At 45.4% G+C, this 26,995-nt stretch overlaps 1 protein-coding gene across 7 annotated transcripts in view; it reads left to right on the forward strand.

The window, feature by feature from the left end:
- The window catches only part of slc4a4a (solute carrier family 4 member 4a), a 50,729-nt gene that overhangs the window by 21,310 nt on the left and 2,424 nt on the right, over positions 1-26,995 (forward strand). Inside the window, exons 6-28 of one of the 7 annotated variants that reach the window (XM_035639872.2) lie at positions 812-947; positions 3,668-3,828; positions 6,097-6,276; positions 8,010-8,105; positions 10,105-10,181; positions 13,758-13,915; positions 14,971-15,058; positions 15,718-15,872; positions 16,948-17,058; positions 17,410-17,584; positions 17,792-17,925; positions 18,311-18,585; positions 19,313-19,383; positions 20,095-20,280; positions 20,391-20,504; positions 21,219-21,380; positions 22,309-22,487; positions 23,244-23,316; positions 23,692-23,760; positions 24,001-24,174; positions 25,096-25,257; positions 25,356-25,449; positions 26,447-26,526. In XM_035639872.2, the coding sequence (XP_035495765.1) occupies positions 812-947; positions 3,668-3,828; positions 6,097-6,276; positions 8,010-8,105; positions 10,105-10,181; positions 13,758-13,915; positions 14,971-15,058; positions 15,718-15,872; positions 16,948-17,058; positions 17,410-17,584; positions 17,792-17,925; positions 18,311-18,585; positions 19,313-19,383; positions 20,095-20,280; positions 20,391-20,504; positions 21,219-21,380; positions 22,309-22,487; positions 23,244-23,316; positions 23,692-23,760; positions 24,001-24,174; positions 25,096-25,257; positions 25,356-25,449; positions 26,447-26,490 (3,074 nt within the window). In that variant the 3' untranslated portion in view covers positions 26,491-26,526. The remainder of the gene's footprint in view (positions 1-811; positions 948-3,667; positions 3,829-6,096; positions 6,277-8,009; positions 8,106-10,104; positions 10,182-13,757; positions 13,916-14,970; positions 15,059-15,717; positions 15,873-16,947; positions 17,059-17,409; positions 17,585-17,791; positions 17,926-18,310; positions 18,586-19,312; positions 19,384-20,094; positions 20,281-20,390; positions 20,505-21,218; positions 21,381-22,308; positions 22,488-23,243; positions 23,317-23,691; positions 23,761-24,000; positions 24,175-25,095; positions 25,258-25,355; positions 25,450-26,446; positions 26,527-26,995) is intronic. The other 6 variants (XM_035639871.2, XM_035639869.2, XM_035639875.2 and 3 more) reach the window with 6 other exon arrangements.

A 26,995-nucleotide genomic window follows, 5' to 3' on the forward strand; every position in this document is an offset into this window, starting at 1 on the left:
GTGTGTGTGTGTGTGTGTGTGTGTGTGTGTGTGTGTGTGTTTGTGTGTGTGAGTTTCCTCGTTCCAAGTTCACACATTGTTTCCACTTGTGTGTAACAAGGTACGGATGGTCTCGAGAGTATTATTCGTATATAAGTCGTGTTGAAATTGTGTTTGTCTCTTTTGTGTCGCTCTCTAAATATTCAAATGAGAAGACAAGGGGAAGGAAAGCCAAGCCTCCGCCGGAGAATGGGCCAGTTTGAACTATTTCCTAATTGTTAATGAGGGGGCTCCAGGGCAGCTTGCCAAGGTTGCAGGGCCAATGGCGAAGGCCTGCTTGAACAGCGAAGAGAGGGGGGGGGGGGTGCAGAGAGCGAGAAGGGGGCTAGCTGTGGGGGACCCTGTCACCGAGGGGACCCCCTAAACCCCCGTCGGCCCCCTCCTACCTGCCTTGCAGAGTGCTGGGGCGGGCGGCTGAGAGTGGCTGTCACTTCCACACAAGACGTTAATGAGGCTCTAGCTGCTGCTTCTTGGACTCTGGTCACTGTTCCGACTGCCATCCGAGGAGCGCAGCCCGGGGTCGGTCCGATTCGGAGACTTTGAAAAAAGATGTCCAACAACAACAATAACCAAGAGGAGGAGAAGGAGGAGAAGGAAGAGGACGCGGAGGAGAGGGGCGAGGAGGTCGTGGTGAAAATCCCACCGCCTCCACCCCCTCCCGAGGTCAACGGGACGGCTCCGGCCGAGGAGGGGAAGCGGCCGCCGCCCCAACCTTTGCCCAACGGGCGACATTGCCAGCCTGTGAACCGCAGTATTTTCCCTCTCTCCGCAGTCTCGCCGGCGGCCGAGAGGATCCGCTTCATCCTCGGGGAGGAGGACGATGGGCCGGCGCCGCCGCAACTCTTCACCGAGCTGGACGAGCTGCTGTCGGTGGACGGGCAGGAGATGGAGTGGAAGGAGACGGCCAGGTAAGGAGCTTCGCGCCTCACATGGCGTCTGGAAAAAAGACCGTCTCCGCTCGCACGACACGATATGCTTGAATGTGAAAAGTCACGTAGGCAGCAGAATTCCGAGCGCTCACTTTAGATATTTTTAAAACGGCCCGGGAGCCTGGGAAATTGCTGAACAAACATTTGTCAACTCCGGCCGGTTGTCAGTCTCCAGCCCCTTCGTCCGACGTGACGGGGACGTGGTGGGTGTGCGTTGCGATGCGGAGCGGCATACAAAGCGAGCCCACCGGGGGGGGGTTCGCAGGTTGCTCCTGTGTGTGGGCCTCCGCTAGTGGGACGGGACGGAGATGGGATGATTGTTTGTACATCATTAGCGTTGGATGAGTGGAGCCCTCTCAGGGGGAAACTGGATCCTGGGGCCGCCGCTCGAGACTTCAGATGAGCTGATTTGTTATCCTACCCTCTGACCAATTGTACCGCGGGTAGAGGCGGTATTTTTGGTCCATTTGCAGAGGAACTCCTCTAAAGCACGCTGCTGTCAGAGTCTCTCCGTACAACATGCAGTACAAGTTTACTTCTGCTCTTCTAAGTCTAGTTTTTGTTTGTTTCAGACCATCTCCAGCACAAATACTCATATTGACAGGTCATGTATTGATCATGTATTGACCCAACAAGAGGTTCGATTCCCGGTCAGGAGTTGGCTATGAATCCTGTGTGGGCCCTTAGTCAAGGCCCTTAATGCTGCCTCCGTCTGATATGTGACCGATTATTGCCCGATAAGTCGTTTTGGACGAAAGCGTCAGCAAAGTTCATGTAAAGTACGTTGATATTTAATATTAGATTGGTACAGTATTAGACGAGATGTTCTTTATCTTAATCATTATGTCAAAGTTCAAATGGCGACTCTGCAGCCGGTCAGTCCTGCAGAAACACTTCCTCATCAGGAGGAATGAATTAAAAATAAAAACCTTATTTTAACCTGGATTGGTCCAAATGCATGACAGTCTGTCAAAGTGCACATAAAGTGAGAGTGAATTATGGCATTTAATACTTATGTTTCTGCCATGTCTTTATATTTTTATCATCATAGGATTGTTTTTTTATATATATATATATATATATATATATAAACTTCAGGGTAGACTTCATATCCATCCATCCATCGAGGGGTCACCCGGGCCGGCTGTAGCCAATCCCAGCTGATGTAAGGCGAGGGGCGGGGTTCACCCTGGTGAGATCACCCAGTATGAATTCAGTGTAAAGTGGAACAAAATTGTGTATTTAATAAGTAACTGCATTTTGGGGAGATAAAGAAAATATTTTTCCTCATGATTTCTCTACAGTCGAACATAAAGAAAAAAGGTCTAGTGAGAATTCAAAACCATACAGTCATCATGATCATCAGGGTTGACAATCATAAAGGAAAAACAGTTAGTGATGCTTTTAAATATCCTTATTTTTCAAGTTTTCATTACTTGCTGAATGCTCACAAAGGGGGAAATAAATCAAACTCGAATCCCTAATGTCAAACTTATTATCATTCTGCCAATAACTGCGGAGATTAAGACGCGGTGCAATGTTTCTCCGAGTGCACTCAGCGGGTGGGGGGTCTGAGAATGAATAAAAGATCTCACAAGTGCTGGGTCGTGCTGGCTGAACGCCATGTGCCACTCTGACGGCCAAACTGGCCAAGTAAGAAAAAAAAACAACAAAAAAACAAAAACCCTGGGACAGAAACAACTGCTCAGTACCAGTTCAGTCTCTCATTCATCTCGCTCTGAGGGAGACGGGGGAGGGGAGGGCATTTAAACAAACAACAACAACAAATTATTAAACTACATGTGAATTTAGGAACTCGCTATTGTACATTAACGATAAAACAAAAGGACGTATTGAATTCCCAGTCAGAAATCTTGACTTGACCTCAAGTGTCGACTCACCGTGACGTGAATTGGGGGCGTGGCCTGATTGAGAGCTCGTCCACTGCGCGCCCACCTACACCTGCAACCATGCACCGATTGGACAGAGCAGCTGTCGATCACGCTGTATCCATGCTAAGGTGCTTCATTGTCTATTTGACTCTAAAAGAAACCACAAAGTACAAAATGAACATCATGCTGTGTTGAAGAAGACTTTAAACAAGAGATTGAACTATAAAGCGAGAATAGGAGTCATTTCCTCATAGACCTCTATAGAATCAACCAATGGTGTCGCCCCCTGCTGGTGATTCCAGAGAATACAAGCTTCAGGAACTTCCCGCATTGGCTTAATTTCCTGGACCTGGTATCGATCGACCGTAACAATAAACAAAAACACAAAAAGCATAGAATGTTTCATTTATTTCCCAGTGACACCCCTTACAATTTAATTGAACTTCTGTTTGAGGGACAAAATTCTCTGAATCCTCCCCCACGACGGCAGTGTCTTCATTTCTCCTGAGGTTGTCGAACATTCTGTATTCAGCGACTTCATACAGGACGTCCACAACAGATGGTATGAGACCTGTCCTGACACACACACGACACATGACACATACATCGTGCAGTTCTATTCAATTTGAAAGGCGTTGCGTTGCCAGGCATCAGCTCCGTCCGCGCTGATTGAGTGACACGTTGCTACGTCGTCGTCGTCGTCGTGTCCTGCTGATGATGCGGCTTCACGTCCTCCCAAGGTCGTGTGCTGAATCGCTCTTCTCCCCCGTCTCCGGAGTATCTCACCCTTTTGTTTCCACCCACCAGGTGGATCAAGTTCGAGGAGAAGGTGGAGAAAGGCGGCGAGCGCTGGAGCAAACCCCACGTGGCCACGCTGTCCTTGCACAGTCTGTTCGAGCTGCGGACGTGCATAGAGAAGGGCACCATCATGCTGGACATGGAGGCTTCCACCCTGCCTCAGGTTGTGGGTAAGTTGGCGCCGGATAATGGGTTTTGGGAGGAAAGGTAAAGTTCATGTTCTGGTACGATGTGGCAAGTTGTTCCGGTTGGCCTGTTTCTTGTTAGCAGGATGACCTCAAAGAGCTCCCGACCAAAGGTCTCAGACGTCACGTAGCACGTGATTGAATGTGGGAAGGGATCCAGATCTGAAGGATTCTTCACCGTTGCGCGGCGAACTTTTGACATTTGGAGTCATACCTTCACAGACACGTACCACCTTCAAGATGTATGTACCGTAGGTCAGGTGGAGATGGGCGACGCAAGATTTAGGTGAAACGGCATCTAGGTGGGAGATTGCTCAGCCCCTCGGCGGACGCCTCCTGCGCTCTCTGATCCCCGATCTGCTCTTGTTTCTAATGATTGACCGAACCAGAATCATTACAGGAGCGTTGGAGTGATTTGTGCTTTGTGATTCCAAACTTTGAGATCCCTTGGAAAAGAGAAAGCTCCCACAAAATGCCCTGGATCCTGCTCTTCCAATGATGCTACTTGATGGCGTCTTTCCGTTAAGCCCCTTCCTGCTTCCAGTTCGTAACGTCCAACTTTATTTTAATGTTTATAATCGTACCGACTTGTATAATCTGCGGAGTAACCCTTTAACCTTAACTGTGCTCTATTACTACTTTAACTGACCTCTATTTATCATGGTCATGATCTCAAGTGACTGAACATAACAAACTCTACTGACCTTGAACGTCGGGCAGATGCATTTCTTTTTTCTTCTAACGATTATTTTCATCATCGATTTATCCGTCGATTATTATCTCGATCAATCGATTGGTTGTTCGGTTCATAAAAATGCTGAAAAATATCGATCGTGTTTCCCAAAACCCCGCGAGATGATGTATAATTTGTCCACACCAAAGATATTGATGTTTACTGACACAGAGGAGCAAAGAAACCAGAACATATTCATATCTAAGAAGATGAAAGCAGAGAATATTGACCCATTTAAGACCGATTAATCGATTGTGAATTATACAGGAATGTAATTTATAGGAGACAAGAGTTGGTGCTGGACATAAAAGCAATCAAAGATCTGAATTCATCTCATCTCATGAGAGAAATATTTTGTAGGGCCACTTTGATTTTTCGATCTCCTCTGTGACGCGCAGATCACGCAGAGCTGCTCTCACACACAAGACCTCAGAGGTTGTCTTACTTCCCCTCCGTTCATTTTCCTCGGAGGCCAAAGGTCAGATCCGAGGTCCCGCACTGTACTTTACACTCAAACACTGTTGGACACGAATAACTCCCTAATTCGCCCTCTTCGGTTGCCTTTTGGACGACCGCGTCACTCCCATCTCAGGCCGACACCCGGACATTCCCGTGTGCCCGAGGGAGCAGCAGGGGAAGAGTTCCCCACTTGGGAGTGATTCATGTGAAGTAATTGACCGTGCTGCCGCGGGAGCCGGGCCTCTCGCTCGGAGGCCGGCCCAGTTGACTGATGGGCCATTAACGTGCACTTTCGCCTCCGCGAGAGGATGAAACTCCCCCGGGGCCGCGGTCCGTCAGCATTCAGGGCTCCTGACCTTCTTTCTTTTTTTGGGGAAAATACGCAGGAGCCGTTTTGATCGAGCCCCTTTTTCACGAAGCCACGGAGGCTCTCGTACCGGAAGAGCCGTCCGCGAGGCGCTAATTAAATATATAGAGTATGAAGGGACGTGGTTCATTGTGATGCTGTGATGATATTCAGACCGTTGGATAAAAGGTACCATAGGAAGAAAAAAGTCGTTCCAAAATAAAACCAATTTGAAAATTGGTATTTTGTTTTAGTTGATTCATTCTTTTCTTTTTTTTAAACTTTCAGAAAATATATTTTACTAAATTATTCCCTGTTGATGATCCTCAGAACATTTTGCTTTTTGGTCTCAACTTGGTTGATGAGCTGTTGTGAAGAGAAGTGACATATTTTATCAAGAAAATGTAAATGACAATCTTGACGATCTGAGTAAATAGTCCATGTAACCTGCAAAGTAAAAGTAACAACTTTACTGATTGTAGTTAGTTTGATTTGGTTTTAATTTTTTATTCATCGCGAATAATCAACAGCAACAACAAAAAAACAAAAAATCGGATAAAAACTATCTATATCTATAAAAAATATCATATTATTACAGAAAAAACAACTCGCAAAAGAATATATTCAGGTGTCCTCCCCTCTGTGTTGGTCAAATATTGTTTTATTGTGTGTATTTTTGATCTGTATGAATCCACTGTCCCCCCTTCCCCCTCAGAGCTGATCACCGACAACCAGATCGAGATCGGGCAGCTGAAGGCCGAGCTGAAGGACAAGGTGATGTACACGCTGCTGCGGAGACATCGCCACCAGACCAAGAAGTCCAACCTGCGCTCGCTGGCCGACATCGGCAAGACGGTGTCCAGTGCAAGTAGGCTGTTTTCCAACCCGGAGAACGGTAAAACTGATGCCAGTTTGGTGCAGTCTTTTTACTTTTTGCTATTGATTTCAACGGGGGAAAAAACAAAACACACAAGTTATAAATTTAGATGCGGTTCACACATCACTGGGTTTAATTCACCTCTAACTAGTCATAAATACATCTCGCCTCTCTGTAAGAGTTGATAGAGAATATTAATATTTACTTATCAGAAATTTGGCCTTTACGCTGTTTCCAAGGTCTTAACATTAGAATCCTTCGTATAAGCGCTGCTCTACTACAGTTCTTCTACTTCCTGCTCACTAAACCTGAGAGAGTCAAGTTTCTGCGTGTGTTTTTTTCTAATTCAAAACAAAACATTGGTTTCTCACCACTCTTAACGACATTTTAACGGACTCACTGTACTAAAGTACTAACTAAGACGTAGGCGGAGCCGATTACAAGAAAAATTTCCACACTGAAGATTTGAGTTTACGACGGCGGGTGAGGAGAAAAGTCCAAGGCCACGGGAAGTCGTAAAAGAAAACACGACGCAGTATATATTTCTGAGAGGATTATGACAAATGAAGAGACAATCATCATTCACAGCTTTCAAAAATGAATTTGGATTATTCATCATATATCAAATATGATATTTAATACGTTCACATGATTCTCACATCTGATTAACTTTTAATTTTGTTGAAATTTAAAAAAAAAAAGACAGAATATATGTCATTATAAGGAAGGACTGACACTTTGCTTCACTGAAAGTTACAAAAGAAAAATTGCACAAAAGTTAAAACAATCAAAGTTGATGGAATTTGGCGTAATCGGCCATTTTTAATTGGATTTTCGTTGCTGTATGAAACACAATTATTCCGGTGAGTTCCGCAAATAAGACTCGCGGAACCTCATCCTGTCACAGAATCCTCTTGTTAAAGAAACCGAAGGAAATAATGAATAATTTCTTTCCTCCAATATTTTTTTAGCAATTCTTTGTTAAATAAACAGCAGCAAACAGAAAAATTCAATCCTCCTCCGAAGCAGTGAGATTCAACGTTGTTTTGGACGTGAAGCAAGTGACAGTCCTAACACACACACACACACACACACACACACACACACACACACACACAGACACACACACCGATGTACGTTAGACTTTAACAACACGTGTGTGTCCGTGCTTTGATTGTATCACATTGAGTAATTTGGTTGTGTCCACGATGTTATTAATCTGTCGCCGGCCTTGGGTCTTTGGAGAGTGAACTTATTTATCACCTTGCTATCTGGATTTATGAATCCAGGTTTACGACTTCATCAAGCGGAAAAATAAAAAAGCTCCCAATTTTTTTCATGGTCCTGCTCTTGTGCACAATGTTTCCTAATGGAAACTCGCCACTTAAGAAAACAAAGGCCCAGAGCCTCTTATCGCGATCGCAGTATCGAGATAAAGGGCTTTCGCCGACAATCATTAATTGATTCCAATTGATTAACGAGGATAAAGTTCGTCTCCGGATCAAAATGCTCTGTGACCCAAGTTGTCCTGTCCAAAGACCCACGGTGTTTCTCTGCGCAGCTCGCCAAATGACAAATCATGTTTTTCACATCTTTAACCTCCACTTGATTTTTTTAAATCTAACAAGTCTCACGCTCAACCCTCCAGTCATTTCTTCCGTGCTTTCTCTCTTTCTGCCTTCTTTTTGTCTTTTCTCCCTCTCTGCTTCCCTGGATCTGGGGTTTGATAACCCGCCGTCTGCCAATTAAAGCTCGTAGTCCTCTTGAGAACTCTATGACCTGCCTGTCGGGGCACATTTCGGTGGAGGACCTGCAGAGCCAAAGGAGCACCAGCATGGACTGGCTCAGTGAGTTCGCCAGGGGGCCCGGTCCACGTTCACACTGCGGAGCAGATGATGAGCTCTGGGTCGCTGCTGGTGGTTCAGGAACAGAAACAGAAAAGAGAGAAAACAAAGGCTGCAAAGACAAATTATTTGTGCCTCTTTTTTGGGGATTTTGGCTGAACTGAGACTCCGCCGATCTTGCGAGACTGAAAAACAAAAGCAAAACATGTTTGGCGTTAATTGAATGAGCAATTTCTCTCCAGTGCCTCGATATCTAAGTAGAAAGTACAAAGTAGAGCCCGAGCGATATCGGTTGGCCGATAATATCGGACGATATTCGTTTTTTACAAACATATTAACACTTAAGTTTGCCGATATGAGATATTTTACTGTACAGCATAAACGATGCAGAAAAAAAAAAATCTGCACTCATGTTTATTTTCTTAATTCATGTTCTATATATTTGGTAGTATTGTGTTTTTATAGTTAATTATGGTTAAACTAAAATATCAAGGAATCATTGACCGATTTAAAAAAACAAACCAACATATTCATCGGCAGATGCATCGGTATTGGGCATCTTGTTCTGCCTAATATCAATATCGGCATCGGGCCCCCATAAATCCATATCGGTCAGGCTCTGGTACAAAGTGGGCATTCAGAATCGATTCCAGATTTCTGCTGCAGTTTGAACGTAGTCGTGACCAAAATGTAGAATAAAACTTCACCCCTCTCATCATTTAAACCCTCGTGTATAGAATAAAATATATAGTATAGAATATATATATTTTCCCGTAGTTCTCTATCAATGTAGACTTTTTCAAATTGAATTGGAATTTTGGGGATTCTTGACCCTTTGTGTTTTGTCCCTAAATTAATTTTTTTTATATATATCATTTTTTTCTGGCTGCATCATACTGACAGGCATGTTATTACCCACAATGCTCGGGTGGGGGGTGGGGGCCAGACGTACGTTAAAAGGCTGCAGTGGCATCAGAATTTTGCACCGGTTGTAGTTTGCCCCCCCTCCTCTGGATTCCCCTCCGCCTCGGGTGTCTGACGGCCGCCGCACTTAGCGACTCCGAGGAGCCGAGGGCACGTCGTGCCGTCAAACCCCCTCGACGACCTGGAAACGGAGAGTCAGCAGAGCTGCTGTCAGTCGGCCGCTCACCTGCACTTAGTGGAGGATGACGGACACTAAGACCATCACATCTCTATTTTTAGATGAAGGATGGAGGCGCGTGAGGAAAAACTGTGAAATACAGTACGCACCATAGTTACCGTCTCAACTTCGTGTTGGACACTGTCAGGCCTGAGAAAGATGTTTTGAAGAACGATCATCTTCTGTAAGTGGCAACGTGTCGTAAACAGACGACTGCATTTCTCGTAACATTCACGTTTTTTTTTTTTTGCACCGTACGACTCAAAATATTGCATCTGAATGTAGACGGTAACTGAACTGGAACACGTGCGTTTCAAATGCGTTGTGCCGTCGGCGCTGCGTTCACACCGGACGCGATGCGGAAATTTCGCTAAATTGCGAGTTTGGCCGCAAGCAAACGCTTGTTGATGCGCGCGAATATTTGCCCGTCGGGCGGCGGTGACGGAGGGAGGATCTCAACGCTCATTGGCTCTCGCGTCACGGGGCGACGCGTCGGCGCCAAATTCACGCGGAGTTGACGTTGTACGTAATCTCCCAGCCAACAGAAAACTACAGATATTTTATTAATAATTTCAACAGATGCTAAAGATCCAGTCCGAGCGTTTTTCATCAGCTCAGTTCGTGGCCACTTTAAAATCCCCGCACGTTGTTCTGTTTCTGAGGTTCGCATGAAGAGTGTCGCTGCTGTCTCGGTCTATTCCTCTTCCCCTCGCTGCGAAACCGTGCGGGCCGCTTGTCTCTGTCCGGGTCTCTGCCGTCCCCTCGGCTCCTCTCGGCTCCTCGCGTCCAGGTGGAGGGCGGTGGCTCGTCTGAAAAAATTGCTCAGCGTTGTGTTTTTTTTTTTCTTCTCCTGAAAAACAGACAGTCCCACCACAACTCACCGGAACCTGACGTCCAGCAGCCTCAACGACATTTCGGACAAGCCGGAAAAAGATCAGGTGAGTCGGGACAGACGTCGTTGGATAGTAGGATATCACCGTATTGTCATTGTCTTTACAGTCTGATCATGCGTTTATCTGATGAAGTTCTGAACTGTCAAGGTCATGACATTACTTGACCAGCTTTGACTTCATTCAGTGGCTTTCACTGTTGCCAACTACGTTTGGTTTGTGCTTCAACTATGTATTTACTATTTATTGATGTAAAATGAAATTTGATTCAGTCACTGTCTGTTAATCTAAACTTTTTTCCCCCCCGGTCGGTTCGTCAGGATTACGCACGAAGGACAAAAGAAAAGAACCCGTTCAATGTTTGTGCGAATCCACTTTTTCCACTTTCCTTTCCAAGGTTTTTTTGCGGTTGAAATTTGGAATGAATAATTAAAAAGTCTCGGCGAAAGAGAATCCGTCATATTCAGGGGACTTGTGTCTATGTGCTGCGGCCTGATGGGATTCAAGGGGTTTTAACTGTCGCAGGTATCGTCCTGGACGGTGAGCGACATCCTCGTTACGTCTGGAATGTCTCTTGGTTGTTTTTCGCGCCGGTCAGGTGCAGAGAACGAAGTGTCAATCATTTATCTGAAACGGCCTCTTTTGTCCCCAGCGAGTCTCCTTTCTAAGCTCGGCTACAGTGGCTGAGTCACAGAGCGTCATCTGGAGGAACCGGTCGGCCGAGTCCGTCGAACCGTGTCCCAGTAGATGATCGGTCCACTTAGCAATCTATATCTTTCTATCTATCTATCTTTCTATCTACCTATCTATCTATCTATCTATCTATTTACTTCTCTATCTATCTATTTACTTCTCTATCTATCTATCTATCTATCTACTTCTCTATCTATCTATTTACTTCTCTATCTATCTATCTATCTATTTACTTCTCTATCTATCTATTTACTTCTCTATCTACCTATCTATCTATCTATCTATCTATCTATTTACTTCTCTATCTATCTATTTACTTCTCTATCTACCTATCTATCTATCTATCTATTTACTTCTCTATCTATCTATTTACTTCTCTATCTATCTATCTATCTATCTACTTCTCTATCTATCTATTTACTTCTCTATCTATCTATCTATCTATTTACTTCTCTATCTATCTATTTACTTCTCTATCTATCTATCTATCTATTTACTTCTCTATCTATCTATTTACTTCTCTATCTATATATCTATCTATCTACTTCTCTATCTATCTATCTACTTCTCTATCTATCTATTTACTTCTCTATCTATCTTTCTATCTATCTACTTCTCTATCTATCTATCTATATCTATCTATCTATCTATTTATCTCTTTCTCTCTCTATATATATTCATATACATATATATCTTTATCTATCTAATCTTTCTATCTATCGATCTATCTCTCTATATCTTTCTATCTACCTATCGATCTATCGATCTATCTCTTTCTATATATATAAATATATATATATCCATCCATCCATACCTTGGCTCAAGTCCCCTCTTTTTTTTTTATTGCATTTTGCAAAGTGCAACACCGCCAGTGTCTTATCGCTCGATAACAGAGATGAGAAATTGCGCGCGAGGCCCCAAGAGGCGCGGTGGAACCAATCGGACGTTTAGTTATTTTGCCAGTTGAGAATGGACGTGAAGGCGGAGGTGGAGGAGCGGGTCATGTGCTGCATGTGGATGAGCGCTGATCGGACACAGGTCGCGGTGTTCGGTTTAACCTCGCGACTCGAATCGCTCGCGGACGAACTCTCTGCCAAGGGCGGCTGACTGGCCTCTGATTGGATGTGAGCTGTGGTCACGTCTTCTCAGAGGCTGATGTGGGCGTGGACGGAGGGGAATGATGATGATGATGACGACGACGACGGGCGGCATACAGGTCGCCCGGCTTCCCTTCTGCTCTTCTGTGCTTTTAAAACAACTCGATTATGATTTCATCTTGTTTGTGAACTACATGAATCTCAAAGAGACAAAGCTGCCCTGAGACTTTCTCCTCTTTCTTCTTCAGCCTGTTCATCCTGTCGACTGTGTTGTTAACCAACAGCCTTCGCTCCGGTCGGAGGGAAACGTGTGATCTGATCCAATTTAAAACCCTGGCGCGGCTTCAAAAAGTCCCCGGTGACACGTTCCGCTCCTCGTACTCAGTTCGGTATCTCGGAACTTCGATGGCGGCTTTTATGGCCACGCGATTCATTTCCTTCTACATGGTCCAGGACGTTCCAGGGGCCCAGTTTTTCTTTGGACATTTCCCCCCGGTTCAGTTGAATCATCCAGAGCTTTGTCTCCGTGCGCGAGTAAATGTTTTCTGCTCTCAGCTGTTTTGAAGTTAATCTTTGACGCAGCAGTTCCACGCCATAATCTTATCTACGTGTTTTACGACTCACGGTCTTTGAAGGTGTATTTATTAATGATCTCATTCTGCTGCTAACCGACGTCGGCCGTCGCATTTAATCGAGTGGAAGATCTGACGAAGGCAGGGTGATTGTGAAAGCGTCCGATAAAGTGAAATGGACTTAGTCGTTCAGCCCGAGGTGTGAACGGACATGAACTGGGATGGTTCTAGGCCTTTTTGATTGAAAAAATGATTTTTATTTTTATTTTTGGTTGGTAATATCATAAATGATAATGTGTATTGGACATTTAGTGTCTGCGAGGCTTGGCTACAAAATGTGGCTATTAATAAAGCCAAGTTGGAATAACGTAGGGAGTGTAGATCACGACTGGCAACAACGGCAGTCGAGGGGTCGACGGCGGTCGGGGGGTCGACGGCGGTCGAGGGGGTGACGGCGGTCGGGGGGGTCGACGGCGGTCGAGGGGGTCGACGCCGGGCGATTCACACGTACCGCGTGAGCAGCCAAGTCGTAGACGATTCCCTCTGGACAGTGTTGTGTTTTTGTCCATTCAGATCAGTTCCGGTGTCACTTTGTTGCTCAGTCGCTTCCGTCTTCTCGGCCTCGATTCCATCTGCAAACACACGATCTCCAGCGATTGTCACAACCTTCAGTTCCACCGCGTCTTCCAGCGCGACGCTGAAATCTAAGAAAACATTTACACACCCAAGATTTATTTCTGTTCATTTTTCCACATCCAGAAACGGAACCCGCGCGACTGTGAACGCGTAGCTCAGAGGCTCAGGACCGTCGACATGAGTCCGCGGCGTCCGAGAGCAGCAGATGAAAACGCAGTCGCTGGAATTCTTTAGACGAACCCCGTGAGCTCGTCGACCCGCAGCGCAGGGACGGACACGTTAATGAGAATCGAGACAAAGTTCCGACCAACAGTTACTCAGAGACGCGACCGTCGGACCTCAGCGTCCTCTGAGGGTCGAACGTTCCACCTGTGGATCTCAGCAGGTTCCCGACCTCCGTCTCCAAACGCCTCGGCATCGTCGCGACAGAAAGAAATACGCACGTCGCCTCACGACTCGTTCATGACTTGTTTACGACGGGAGCCTCCCGGTTTGGTATTTAAGGCCGAGCTGGGCACTGTCCTGTTTGATATAGGTCGTTTAATCTGGCGCGCGCTGCAGGGGGAACGCCTCGCTGGTGTGAACCTAACATTTAACGTCTCCTCCGTTCTCGCCCCCTTGTGCAGCTGAGGAACAAGTTCATGAAGAAGTTGCCGAGAGACGCCGAGGCCTCCAACGTGCTGGTGGGGGAGGTGGACTTCCTGGACGCGCCCTTCGTGGCGTTCGTCCGCCTGCAGCAGGCCGTGATGCTGGGAGCGCTGACGGAGGTTCCCGTTCCCACAAGGTGGCCGAGATTCACGGACTCCCAGTCCGTCAGTATGAGAGAGGAATGTTTAATGTGGGGAGGAGGCGTCGGCCCCGGCGTTTCCACGGAGACAGTCGGAGATGTCTTTGTTTGGGTTACGGTTTTATGACACTGACAGAAATCTGGAAAAACACACACTTCAAAACATATAAAAATAGACAGGGAGTGGACACAATAAAAAAAAGTAATATTATTATATTATTATATTATTATTATTATTAATAGGCAAAAAAAAGAACAAAGTGAATTGCATGATATTGTAAGTTAAACATATTATTACTGACGCTATGAAAAGTATGAATGTTATGAGCTACTCAAGTGTATTTTCATAGTACCACAGTTTATTGGTAACACTTATTATTATTGTCTGAGCTCTGGTTCCTGATGAGTGAGTGAGTTCAGTGTCGCGTCGTCGTAACCAAGGAGCCGTCGAGCGATTTTCTCGGAGGAAACTTTTCTTTTCAAGCTGAACTAGTGAACGTTGTATATAAATAAAAAACAGAGGCCCCCCGAAGGAATTTCTCGTGTCTAAAATGCATCACCGTTATGTCCACGCTCACTGTAAATAACGCCCTGTAAGGGTTTTTTATTGTTATAATAAAGCTCGCAGGAACAGTTGTTGAGGTATTTGGATCGGCGGTGATTTAACTGCATCTGCAGAGAAGACGTCTGCGTGCTCGGGTGCAGTAACGTCTCCAGCTTAGAAATATGAAAATTACACAACTGTTTTTTCTGTTGAGATGTTAAATAGATGAAGGTGGACAAACTAAACAACATTTTGATGGAAAAAAACAAGTTTAAGAAAACTAAACTGAATATTCATCTCAATTAAATCTGCTGGTTTTTTTTTATTTTCTCTGATTTTCTCATTTCATTATCAATTACAGATGATTTCTGAATATGAATATGGAAAAAAAGGCAGATATTTAATCTGGATGTTAGTGCCTGCTATAAAGATCTCTGCTCATTATCCATTATCACTCTCCATGGCTTCTAATATGGAATTTTCATATAACTGTTGTTTTCATCTGCAGGTTCTTATTCATCTTGCTGGGACCCAAAGGCAAAGGCAAGTCGTACCATGAGATCGGCAGAGCCATCGCCACGCTGATGTCCGACGAGGTGGGACTCATGCATTAATACACACTTACTTATATCGTAATATCTCAGTTCACGTCGTAAAAAAATCTGGCATAGTTCTTTTTCGCCTATGGGAAAGAAATGGATAGTATTTTTTTATTTTTTTATTCATCTGTTTTGACTCCGAATATAAAATATATATAAGTTTGATTTCCTTAATTCAAGTTCTATATATATTTGGTTGTGTTTGTGTTTTCTTTTTATTCATTTATAGTTATTTATGATCAACTTCATGTTTAAACTTAAATATAAACCTCAATTACATTTTTTATCATAAAGGTTTAATTACGGCATCTTAGCAATCACTGACAGATTAAAAAAATTATATAGGTCAACTTGGTCCTATAGATTATGAGAGGATTGAGTATTTCAAATATTTTGAACAGTTAAATAGTTAATAAATGATAACAAAAGTTGTAGGTGATCAGTAGCTCATTAGAGAAACTCCTACTGCAGAGTTTGACACCTCAGAGCTTCACAGTGCGAACAGATTATCTTTCTTTTCTATTTGGTCGAATGTTCTTTGCAGTACGTCGGCGCCTTTAAACGCACGGACGTGGTGCTTGTAGTTGTTGACGTGTGGCGTGTAGGTGGAGCGTGACCCTCTCACACTCGGGACGTCCCGTCTCTCGTCCGCTCAGATCTTCCACGACATTGCGTACAAGGCCAAGGACCGGCAGGACCTGCTGGCCGGCATCGACGAGTTCCTGGACGAGGTGATCGTGCTTCCGCCCGGCGAGTGGGACCCGACCATCAGGATAGAGCCGCCCAAGTCCCTCCCCTCCTCCGACAAAAGGTCCGTCTTCACACGTCACATGACATGCGATAGGGAGATTTCCACCGCATGTCTACAGCTCCGAGAGTGACGGCCGAATGAAAGCGTTTGGCGAGTTCAGAACAGAAAGTCGTTGAAATGTATCAGCGGCGACTCATTCGCCTCCTTACTTTGTTTCTTCCTTCAGGGGAAATATGTGAAGAACATTGTCGACCGTGTCGAACTTTAATAACCCTGAAGGAAGTTTGGTTCAGTTCAGACGTTCACTTGCGTTGAGCTAAAAGTGCGATTGCTTTATGAAAATACTAAAAGTTGTTCATCAATATGAAAATGAAATAATGGATTATTGAAATGCTCCACATGGCAGATAGGAATTGAGGAATGTGACGAGCTCTAGATGGTTAACAGAACCAGCAGGCATTTTGAAAAACCACCGGGAGATTTCCTGGTTGTGAACTTATCTGAAACCGCAAGTGTTCAATGATTTAACAGGGAGTCAGTCACTTATTAAACCTGTTCTCACACACACACACACACACACACACACACAAAAGCAACCCTGCGTAAAGACACACACATGCATGAGCTGACACTACATCTGACACGGCACATTTAACCAGCGCGTGTACTGTATGTTGTAGAGTCAGAGTCACTGCCGGTGACGGGTGAAGTGGAGCCGAGTCCGAGAGGCAACGTCGGTGAAACTGTCCGGAGCGTCGCCGCGGTAGAAACGCAAATAATCTGCGACAAGTGGATGTTTAAGAACTGAGAGATGAGACGATAAAAGAGTGTTTTATTCATTTATTACTGTTCAGTAGAAACATAATGTTTCAGAAACATCACTGGAGTCCAGGTGAACGCAGCAAGTGTGTTCGATTATGAAAGACTGTTTCCTCCGACACGTGTTGAAACACATCATCATCATCATCATCATCATCATCATCATCACTATAGTCGTCTGACAGCACACGTAGAGACCATGTCATATTTTCCTGGCAGTGTAAATACAGTACATCTTCTTCTGTCTTCGTCTTTTATCTTTAACCTTCCGGTCTGATGATGATGATGAAGATGATGTTGTTGTCGTGTGTCTCAGGAAAAACATGTACGCCGGCGGGGACTCCCAGATGAACGGAGACATGCCCCACGACGGAGGCCACGGAGGAGGGGGACACGCTGTGGGGGACGAGCTGAAGAAAACTGGAAGGTATGAGAATCATTCAACAAGTGTCATTTTTGAATATACATTAGTTTGCCTTCATATTTAGAGAGAGACAGGAAACGTGGGGAGGGAGGAGGGGAGAGCAACCAGGAACCTGCTGTCCATGTGGTCATTCACTCCCAAAAGAAGTGTTATGGGTTGTGTTTTTTAGGGGGATGGATATTCGTTTCCATAGCAACCTAAAGGTGGTCATGAAAATGTTGCATCACCTTTTAAACACTAAAAGTGGAAAAGTTAAAAGCCGCTGTTACGTGTTAAATGCAGGCGAATGATGAGCCGTCTTTCTAAAATGCAGAAGTGCTTATGTACGTACACCTTTCACGTTGCTCTCCTCAGGTTTTGTGGCGGCCTCATACTCGACATCAAGAGGAAGGCGCCTTTCTTCGTCAGCGACTTCACCGACGCCATTCACATCCAGGCCCTGTCGGCCATTTTGTTCATCTACCTGGGCACCGTGACGAACGCCATCACCTTCGGCGGGCTGCTGGGCGACGCCACGGAAAACATGCAGGTGAGGGGACTGACGAGTTCTGACCTCCGTCGGTGTTTTGTCGAAACCGTTGATGCCGTCAATAAAATTCTGTGTTGTGTGTGTTGTGTGTTCGTGTGTGTGTGTGTGTGTGTGTGTGTGTGTGTGTGTGTGTGTGTGTGTGTGTGTGTGTGTGTGTGTGTGTGTGTGTGTGTGTGTGTGTGTGTGTGTGTGTGTGTGTGTGTTCAGGGCGTGTTGGAGAGTTTCCTGGGCACGGCGATCACTGGCGGCGTCTTCTGTCTGCTGGCCGGCCAGCCGCTCACCATCCTCAGCAGCACCGGTCCGGTTCTGGTGTTCGAACGGCTGCTCTTCAACTTCAGCAGGTCCGTTCTCCGCTGCGATACATTGATCAGATCGTGGATCGAACACAACTTTGGTTGGCGCACATTCAAATATGTCTGAACCTTCTTGTCATCAATATTTCTTTTTCAGATTTAGACCAAATTAACTGATTAAAATCACTGAGAGGTGTGTTTTCCTTGATCAGACGACTTTGAGGTGTTAAAAGAAAAACAATTTGAGATGTATTTTATCAATAAATAGAGAAAAAAATGCACTAATATTGTGAGATTTGATTGTAATGTTTGAAGAAGATAAAATGACTTAAACGCAGCTGCTCATGTGAGCATTGATGCGAGAGTAGAAAATGTATCTCATGTTTATTCTGGGGGTCAAAACGTCGTAACTCATCTGAGTTCCCCGACGCAGGGACAACGCCTTCGACTACCTGGAGTTCCGTCTGTGGATCGGCCTGTGGTCGGCGTTCTTCTGCCTGGTGCTGGTGGCGACCGACGCCAGCTTCCTGGTGCAGTACTTCACGCGCTTCACCGAGGAGGGCTTCTCCTGCCTCATCAGCTTCATCTTCATCTACGACGCCATCAAGAAGATGCTGAAGCTCGCGCACCACTACCCCATCAACGACGAGTTCAGGACGGAGCACGTCACGCAGTACGACTGCCTCTGCATGGCGCCCGCCGTCCTCGGTGAGTCGGAACCCGCTGGCCCAGACACGGAATCTGATTTACCCCATTTTGCCAACGACCATCACCGTTCATGAGAGGATCTTTTTAATATGGAGGACAAGATAATAAATCTGGGATTTTGAGATTAAGTAATTCGTAATGAGAAAAAAACTGTATATTTTGAAAGTTAAGTTGTGATTTAATTAGAACATGGTCGTAATATTTCAAGAATAATGTCATCATAAGAAATATTACCAGCCAGTTCCTCCTCCACGACAAAAGAGGCATTTTGCACCAAGTCCGTGTGGTTCTCTCTTTATTAGACAGTTTCTCCCTGATAATTATGATGATGTGGTGCTAACGTGGCAAAAGATTAGTATATTAGTATGAGTAGGGCTGCAACTAACGATTATTTTTCTCGATTAATCGATGAGTTGTTTGGTTCATAAACCGTCAAAGTCATAGAGGAGCAAAGAAACCAGAAAATATTCACATTGAAGAAGCTGAAATCAGAGAAGTTTGACTTTTTTCCCCCATAAAAACTACTTGAACCGATTGAAATTTGAATCGATCAATAGTCGGCGACTAACTTAGTAGTCCATCACTAATAACATGAACTGTTTGCAGCCCTGAGTATTTTGCTATTCGTGAAACCTGGACTAAAGTTTAAATGAACAAGCTGCTCCCCCTTCCTCATTGCGTACTGCATCATGAAATGAATACGTGTTAACACTTGGTGTTGTTGCAGAGAACAGCACAGACCTCACCGGGGATCCTCTAGACGGGACGTCGGTCTGGATCTGGAACAACACTGATCTGGTACGTGTTTGCAAGACATAAAGTCGTGGTTCTGGTCGTAGTCGGGTTCTGAGATCCCGCCGGTCGAGTGTCTCTCCTGCTGCCGTCATCTGAACCTGAAGAACGATGGTTTCTGCTTCGGCCGAGCGTGTTCCTGCGACAGGCGAACGGTTCTCGGTGTCGTGTTAACTGTGCGAACCAAATCCTATTTGACAGAGCAACAGCCAATGGGGAGTCCCAGCAGGGGGCCGGCTGACCAATGGTGTAGCTTTGTCACCCGCTCGTTCGGTCACAGGACTTGGATGGATTTTATCATTCCAACCTAGTTCGAACATTTTTCACTTTTCTATTGTTATTTGTCCTGAAAAAATGAATAAGAACACGGTAAAACGCCGTACGCAGCCTCGACGGCAGCTTTAATGACTGTGAACCGCCGTCAACTGTCAATGTTTCCTCGGTTCAGACGGACGGACTTTGGTCTCGACGCTCCTGGAATTCTTTAACTAGACGTCCTGTTTCATGGGTCACGAGTCTCACAGCGACCGCCAGTGGCGAGACAAAGACTCAGAGAGACAGTGGTGTTGTGTTTGAACGGTGCGACGAGCAACAGTCTGACGAGATAAGCAGATGCTTTGGTACGAGGGTAGTTGAATGACAGAACTTCCGCTGTGTGAATCCGTATGAACTGTTGCTCTACAACCATCGCGCCCCTCTGGTTTCCCTCCGTCGCAGCCGATGAACGCCACGTGGTCGTCCCTCACCAAGACGGAGTGCCTGAAGTACAACGGCGAGCTGGTGGGGAAGGCCTGCGACTTCGTGCCCGACATCGCCCTCATGTCCTTCATCCTGTTCTTCGGCACCTACACCTGCTCCATGGGCCTGAAGAAGTTCAAGAGCAGCCCGTTCTTCCCCACCACCGTGAGTCGCAACAAGTCACCTCTGAATCAATGAGCTTTTGTCTAAATGTTTTCCAGCTGCTTCAGAGCTGCCGTTCACTCCCCCCCCCCCCCCCCCCCCCCCCCCCCCAGGTGAGGAAACTCATCAGTGACTTTGCCATCATCCTGGCCATCCTCATCTTCTGCGGAGTCGACATGCTCGTAGGAGTCGATACTCCCAAACTTATTGTGCCAACTGAGTTCAAGGTGAGATCCTTCAGAGAATAATATCTGTCTGTGTGAAGAGCCCGGGTTGGGTCAGATCACTCTGAATACAAATCCATGCAAATTTTTTGTAATCAGTAATGTAAATCCATTGGATAACAAAAATATCGAATCTAATCTGAATACTTTTAGATTACTTTCAAATTAAACATTGAAAAAAATGGACGCCACCACAAAATTTTGAGTTCCACAAACTTTCTTTCGAATCCCTTTAAACATCGAAAACATTTTCAATGCAAATAAAATGCATTTTGCATATTCAACATTTACAAAACCAACAAAAATTAGTACAACTATTACTCTTGTTACAAGACTCGTGTAAGAGGACAAATAAAAAAAAAGGAATGAATACTGTCATTATCTATAAATCATAAAAACATAAAATAAAACAACAAAACTGTCAACCTGAGAGTAGAAATGTACACAAGTAATATATTGTTGTTGTCCAGTGGAACATTCAGCATTTAGAAATCAAATGAGAATTACAAACACATGCTGGTTTATTAACATTATCAACATTGACATATTTTAAAGACATTATGGAAATGTAACTTAACATTGTACATATGTTTTTCAACTGTTATCCGGTCTGATTATAGTTACCTATTCTTTGTAATCTGATTACGTTATCATAGATGCCACTGTTGTCCCGGTGGACCTGATGTGTTGAAGGATCTGTTTATTTCCCTCTCGCAGCCAACGAGTTCGAAGAGGGGCTGGTTCGTGCCCCCGTTCGGAGGGAACCCCTACTGGGTCTACATGGCGGCGGCTCTTCCGGCGCTGCTCGTCACCATCCTGATCTTCATGGACCAGCAGATCACCGCCGTGATCGTCAACAGGAAGGAGCACATGCTCAAGGTACTCATGAGTGAGGCGCCGGGAGGGTCGTGTCTTCCTGTTTCCTCTCGCCCCAGGACAACCCGGGACTGTCGTTGCGTTCCCTGGCAACCGGCTGCAGGCTGCGGGACGCCGGCCTGTACCTTCACACTGTGGTTTAAAAATGGCCGTCATTCTTCTCACGGGGGTGAGAGATGTTTCATGTCGGTGCCTGGGCACAGTTCGCCTCAGCAGAGCAGCGACTTGAAATGATTTCCCCATTTTTTTTTCCTGACTGCAGCGATGTGACTCCTCGACCCCGTGAAGGGAACTCGTGAATCGCTCTCCGGCTGTACAGTGTTCATCGTGATATTACAGCCAGGGGAAGAAACAGAACTCCACGGGGGTTTTACCACACCATCAAATCCGCGCCATCTGTTTATTGGCCGTGTTATTCTAACCTCTCCGCTGCCCCCGGTGGCTATTTCAACACATTTCACACTTTAGAATGAATCGCCTCTGTTTTGGATGTCGGCCCTTTTCTCTGCGTTTGCCGACGTCACAGGCGGCGCATCTGTTCCGTCAGACGCCAGGAGAACTCTCTGTGTAAACGCGGCGTCAGACGCAAAAGTGTTTGAAATGATCCACGGAAGAAGAATCGCGTTTGTTTGGAAAAAGCCGCGGGAGGCTCGCGCTGCGTCCCCCCCAGATGTACACAAGTCTCCACGAAATCTCGCCAATTGTTTCAGAATATAAGATAAGTTTATTCGTGAAATTTTGGTGTTACAGCAGCAGAATATAAAAAAGCAATAGGTATGTACAAAATATAATACCATATACAGTATTACAGTGTATGATCCAACCCCATTGAGCTGCGTACAGGGATTGAACTCTTCCTGTGTCTCCACTACACTTCCTCGCCTGAACCAACACGACCTTTGACCTTTGACCTGTTTTCCCCCCGTACCAGAAAGGGGCGGGGTACCATCTGGATCTGTTCTGGGTGGCGGTCCTGCTGATCGTCTGCTCCTTCATGGGTCTGCCGTGGTACGTGGCGGCCACCGTCATCTCCATCGCCCACATCGACAGTCTGAAGATGGAGACGGAGACGTCGGCCCCCGGGGAGCAGCCAAAGTTCCTGGGTGTGAGGTAACGCCGCCGCCGCAGTGTTTACACGCCGAGAATTATTGTATTTATGGATTGTTTTCAATTTGTCAGCCGCATCTGGATCCACGCGATACACACACAGTGACAAATACTGGTAACAAGACACTTTGTCACCAGTATTGCATAACACACAGATAATGGTTCAGTGTGTCGGATTGAGAAGCAAACAGCCGGGTCACCCGCTCGCCTCCACGTCGCCTTCCAGGCGTGGAGGAGAACGTGCGGTACTTCGGACGGTGACGTCAAAATGACAAGAGTTCCTCACCGGAGCCGGCGTTTGGTTTGTCCGCTCTGGGCCACCGTGGAAACAGTACAGCACATTTCATTTCTACGGATAGATGCTCCTAAAGCCTACGCGCTGCCCCTTTAAGGAAGAGGACGTAATAAGTCAGTCCAAAGATTGAACGGAAGAAAAAGTTTCCCTTTTTCTCGTCCCCTTGAGTTTAAATTGCACCGTTGACCACATTCAAATGTTATTCTGTTTTCGCCCATTTCCCTCCCGAGGCGTCAGCTGTGAGCTGAACCAACAAGCTCTTGTCTCGCAAAACCAGACGGTGGAAATAAACAAAAAACACCTGAACTCACTTTGAACTCCTGAGAAATGTTGCGTTCGTCTTTGGATGAGCTGAGATGTAGATTCAAAATGATCAGCACCAAATGTTTGTGGCCCCCGATTGTTTCTGTGATCGGAGTCGTCACGTCCTGGAACGATACAAGTGTCTGTGTCTCCTGGTGCAGAGAGCAGCGGGTCACCGGTGTGTTCGTGTTCATCCTGACAGGACTGTCGGTGTTCATGTCTCCCATTCTAAAGGTAATTCATCAGACATTTCTACTATGTAATGACACTGAGTCTCTCCAGGTTCTCAATGTGGACCGAGTTACCGGATTCCTAATATTTACTGTACAGCTACTAAAAAAAACAAAACCTGTCGCATTATAAAATCATTTGTTTGCATCAATTAATGTCTTCAAAAGGATTTCCTCGTGAAGGAGTGACCAGCACTTTGTTCCGGCTGAGTCACATTGTACAATGTACATCTTCTTTGTTGTACTAAATGAAATGCTCGTTATGTTTTGTGCTGCTCAGTGAAAGCGACATATTTCAGATGGAAAGTAAATCGCAGTTTTGTGTTTGTTTTGTGTTGTAAAGTTATAAAGTTCACGTGACATGTCCATTTCTTCCCAGTTCATCCCCATGCCCGTGCTGTACGGAGTCTTCCTGTACATGGGGGTCGCCTCGCTAAATGGAGTGCAGGTACAACACTATTATTATTATTATTATTTTTAATAAATTGATTTGAGTTATGTGGAGCAAAGAGAACGAAGCCAGTACAAGAGAAGAACAAATGTGCTTCACAGGAGGTGAGAATTAATAAACAAAAACCAAAAAGTGTTATCTGCAGATTAAACTTGAGCTCCGTAATCTGAATCGCCTTCATGACCGGAAAGCGGCGTATCCATAGAAACGAGTGTCCGCCCCTCTGTCCGTCTGCAGTTCATGGATCGCCTCAAGCTGCTCCTGATGCCAGCGAAGCACCAGCCGGACCTGGTGTACCTGCGCCACGTCCCCCTCAGGAAGGTTCACCTCTTCACCTTCATCCAGGTGCTCTGCCTGGCGCTGCTCTGGATCCTCAAGTCCACGGTGGCCGCCATCGTGTTCCCCGTCATGGTGAGCGGCCGATCGCTGCGTGGGATCGTCTTCCACGGGTCGCCGGGATCCCGTCCGTTTGATTCTGGGACTGAGCAGTGGCAGCAATCATTAGCGACGCTCGCCACGTTCCCAGAGGCCAGAGTTTTGTAAAAATGTATTTTCAACAACTCTCGATATATAAGGTTTAGGATTTTATTCCCTAAAATCCAATTTTTTTGAACATGATTATGAGCAACCACAGATAAAAGCAGCCTCTCGTGAATTATGACTAAATTATGACTGTCAGTAAACGACACTCATCATTCATATTCAGAGGATCGTCTGTATGAGTCATAAACCAGTGACGACGGACATGTTTTATTATGTTTTAAATTACACTTTGAGTTACTGTTATTGTCGGCTGGGCAGGAATTTAAAGAATAACTCATCGTCAGTAATTGATATTTATTTAATGCTGTGCTGGGCGAAAGTGGAAATTTTTATTCATCGCTATTCAAAATTTTAAAAAATGCGAATATTCCAATTATTAATAAACAGGGTATTTTGTGATATATTTACGTTTAAAGTCAGTTTTTATCAAAACAAGAACCGCACACCAACAACATATATTTTTAGCGGATAAAATATATTTATATATATATATATATATATATATATAAAATACAGATTTGTTTTTCAAAGCTTCATGAATAAATTACTTTAAGAAATCCCAAATCCACAAAAATGTTTCTAAATTAAGTGTTTTCATGGATTTTACAGTAGGTCACAATGTGGTGCATGTCCGTGTCTGTAACTGTAACTGCACAACAACAAATGCAATACCAGACACCTGTCACACAGAAGGTATACCTGAAAATATCCTAAGCATAGTAAAAGTATTAAATTATGGACACGAGGAAGGAGAAACTCCGCTCTGACTCTCGTCCCTCCCGCCCGCAGATCCTCGCCCTGGTCGCCGTCCGCAAGGCGATGGACTACATGTTCTCGCAGCACGAGCTCGGCTTCCTGGACGACGTCATCCCGGAGAAGGACAAGAAGAAGAAGGAGGACGAGAAGAAGAAGAAGAAGAAGCGCGGCAGCATCGACAGCGACGGCGAAGACGTAAGTGTGGCGCCGCGGCGGGGCAACTCGCGCGTGCGACCGGTGTCTCCGCCCACGCACTGGTCCCGGGACGCTGACGTGTTTCCTCTCTCCCGCAGTCTGACTATCCGTACAGTGACAATGTTCCCAGCATTAAAATCCCCATGGACATGATGGAGCAGGAGCCCTTCTTAGGTGATAAGGCCTCTGACAGTGAGTAACCTCCGACCGCCTGCGGAGCTGGAGGGGGAAACAAGCGCTTCTTCCTCCTCCGCACCCTGCTCCTCTTCCTCGTCCAGCCTCTCTGACGACTTCCTGTTCATCTCCACTGCATCGAACTAACGTGTTTCTATTTCCTACTGTGCACGACGGGTCTTTTCACAAAATCAACCCTTTCATTTTTCCTCCTTTTCGCTTATTTGTTTGCTTTTTTCTCTTCTCGCAGTTCAACGTCTTAACTTGTGCCTCTGGTTTTCTCTTGGGTTCATGATCGTAACTCGCCGGTTTGTGTTGTGTGGCGTATTTCCGTCCGTCTTTCACAGCGTGCGACGGCTGCGGACACAGATGCAGCTGCTATTTCACACCTACATCTAACTTTTGCCATTTTTATCATGTTTTTTTGATTCTTTTATTGTGAAGCACTATGTGACATAATCTTGACTTATCTAACATGTTACTATGTTTATACGAACAAATTCCCATTTAGTACATTGAATCAAATCACTGACTCCTCATCGACAGTAAATGATCACAGAGCAAGTACAGTAGCGGTAAAAGCAAATAATAGAACTATGAAAAAGGCCCAAATTAATATTTATGTATTTATATTTATATTTTGTCTCAATACTTTGCCTTTTTAATCCATTGGCAATCCACCACTACGTCACCTGTTGGTTTGTGAGCTGCCATTTCACTGTCCTGACCCTTTTGACGGACACACTTACTTTCTCTAGGTGCTTTTGAAAAACAGAGAAACACTAAGGTCTTTGGAAGAACATTGCCAAAACCTTTCTGCCTTTTGATTTGCTTCTCACATTTCATGCACTAACTGAGCGGCTAATTCTCCTTTCGCCGGCTGGTTCCCCCTCGTCTCCGGTTCAGTGAAATCCGCTGCAGAGTCGAACGCTCTCTGGTCTGAACGGATGTAAAACGTTTAAAGAACCAGTCAAATGTCTAAAGGACGTTTCTTCTTCTCCTTCTTCTTCCACAGGAGAGAAGTCTCCATCATTCCTCGAACGACACACATCGTGCTGAGCAGCTTCGCTATTACCAGGCCAACTGCCAGTACAGGTGAGACGTGTGTGTGTGTGTGTGTGTGTGTGCGTGTGCGTGTGTGTGTGTGTGTGTGTGCGAGCGCTGGACATTGAGAGCCACAAATGTAACTGGCACTGATTTCATTTCACATTTATCGATGGCCGAGGCATCAAAGGTCGCAGAAGGTCAGACGAGCTCACTGGCGAACATGTATCGTGAGTCTGAACTTTAAAGGTCGGCGAGGGGCTAATTAGCTTACCTGTGGCTAAACGGCAATTTATTTCTCCCCCCCGTGGCTTGCGGAGCGCCATGTTTCAGCCCAGACGTTCCGCTCCGTCATGTTTTGCTTCCCTCTCTACAGTTCAAATGGATCAATGAGACTTTCTCTGAATCCAGCATATTGGATTTTTTAAAACTCCTGTTTAAACTCCAGATTTATGAAATGTCAAACACATTTTTTGGATGAATGTACAGAATCCATTAATGTACTTTACATGAATTCAGA

The sequence above is a fragment of the Scophthalmus maximus genome, chromosome 19, assembly GCF_022379125.1.
Source record: "Scophthalmus maximus strain ysfricsl-2021 chromosome 19, ASM2237912v1, whole genome shotgun sequence".
In the NCBI taxonomy this organism is placed as follows: Eukaryota; Metazoa; Chordata; class Actinopteri; order Pleuronectiformes; family Scophthalmidae; genus Scophthalmus; species Scophthalmus maximus.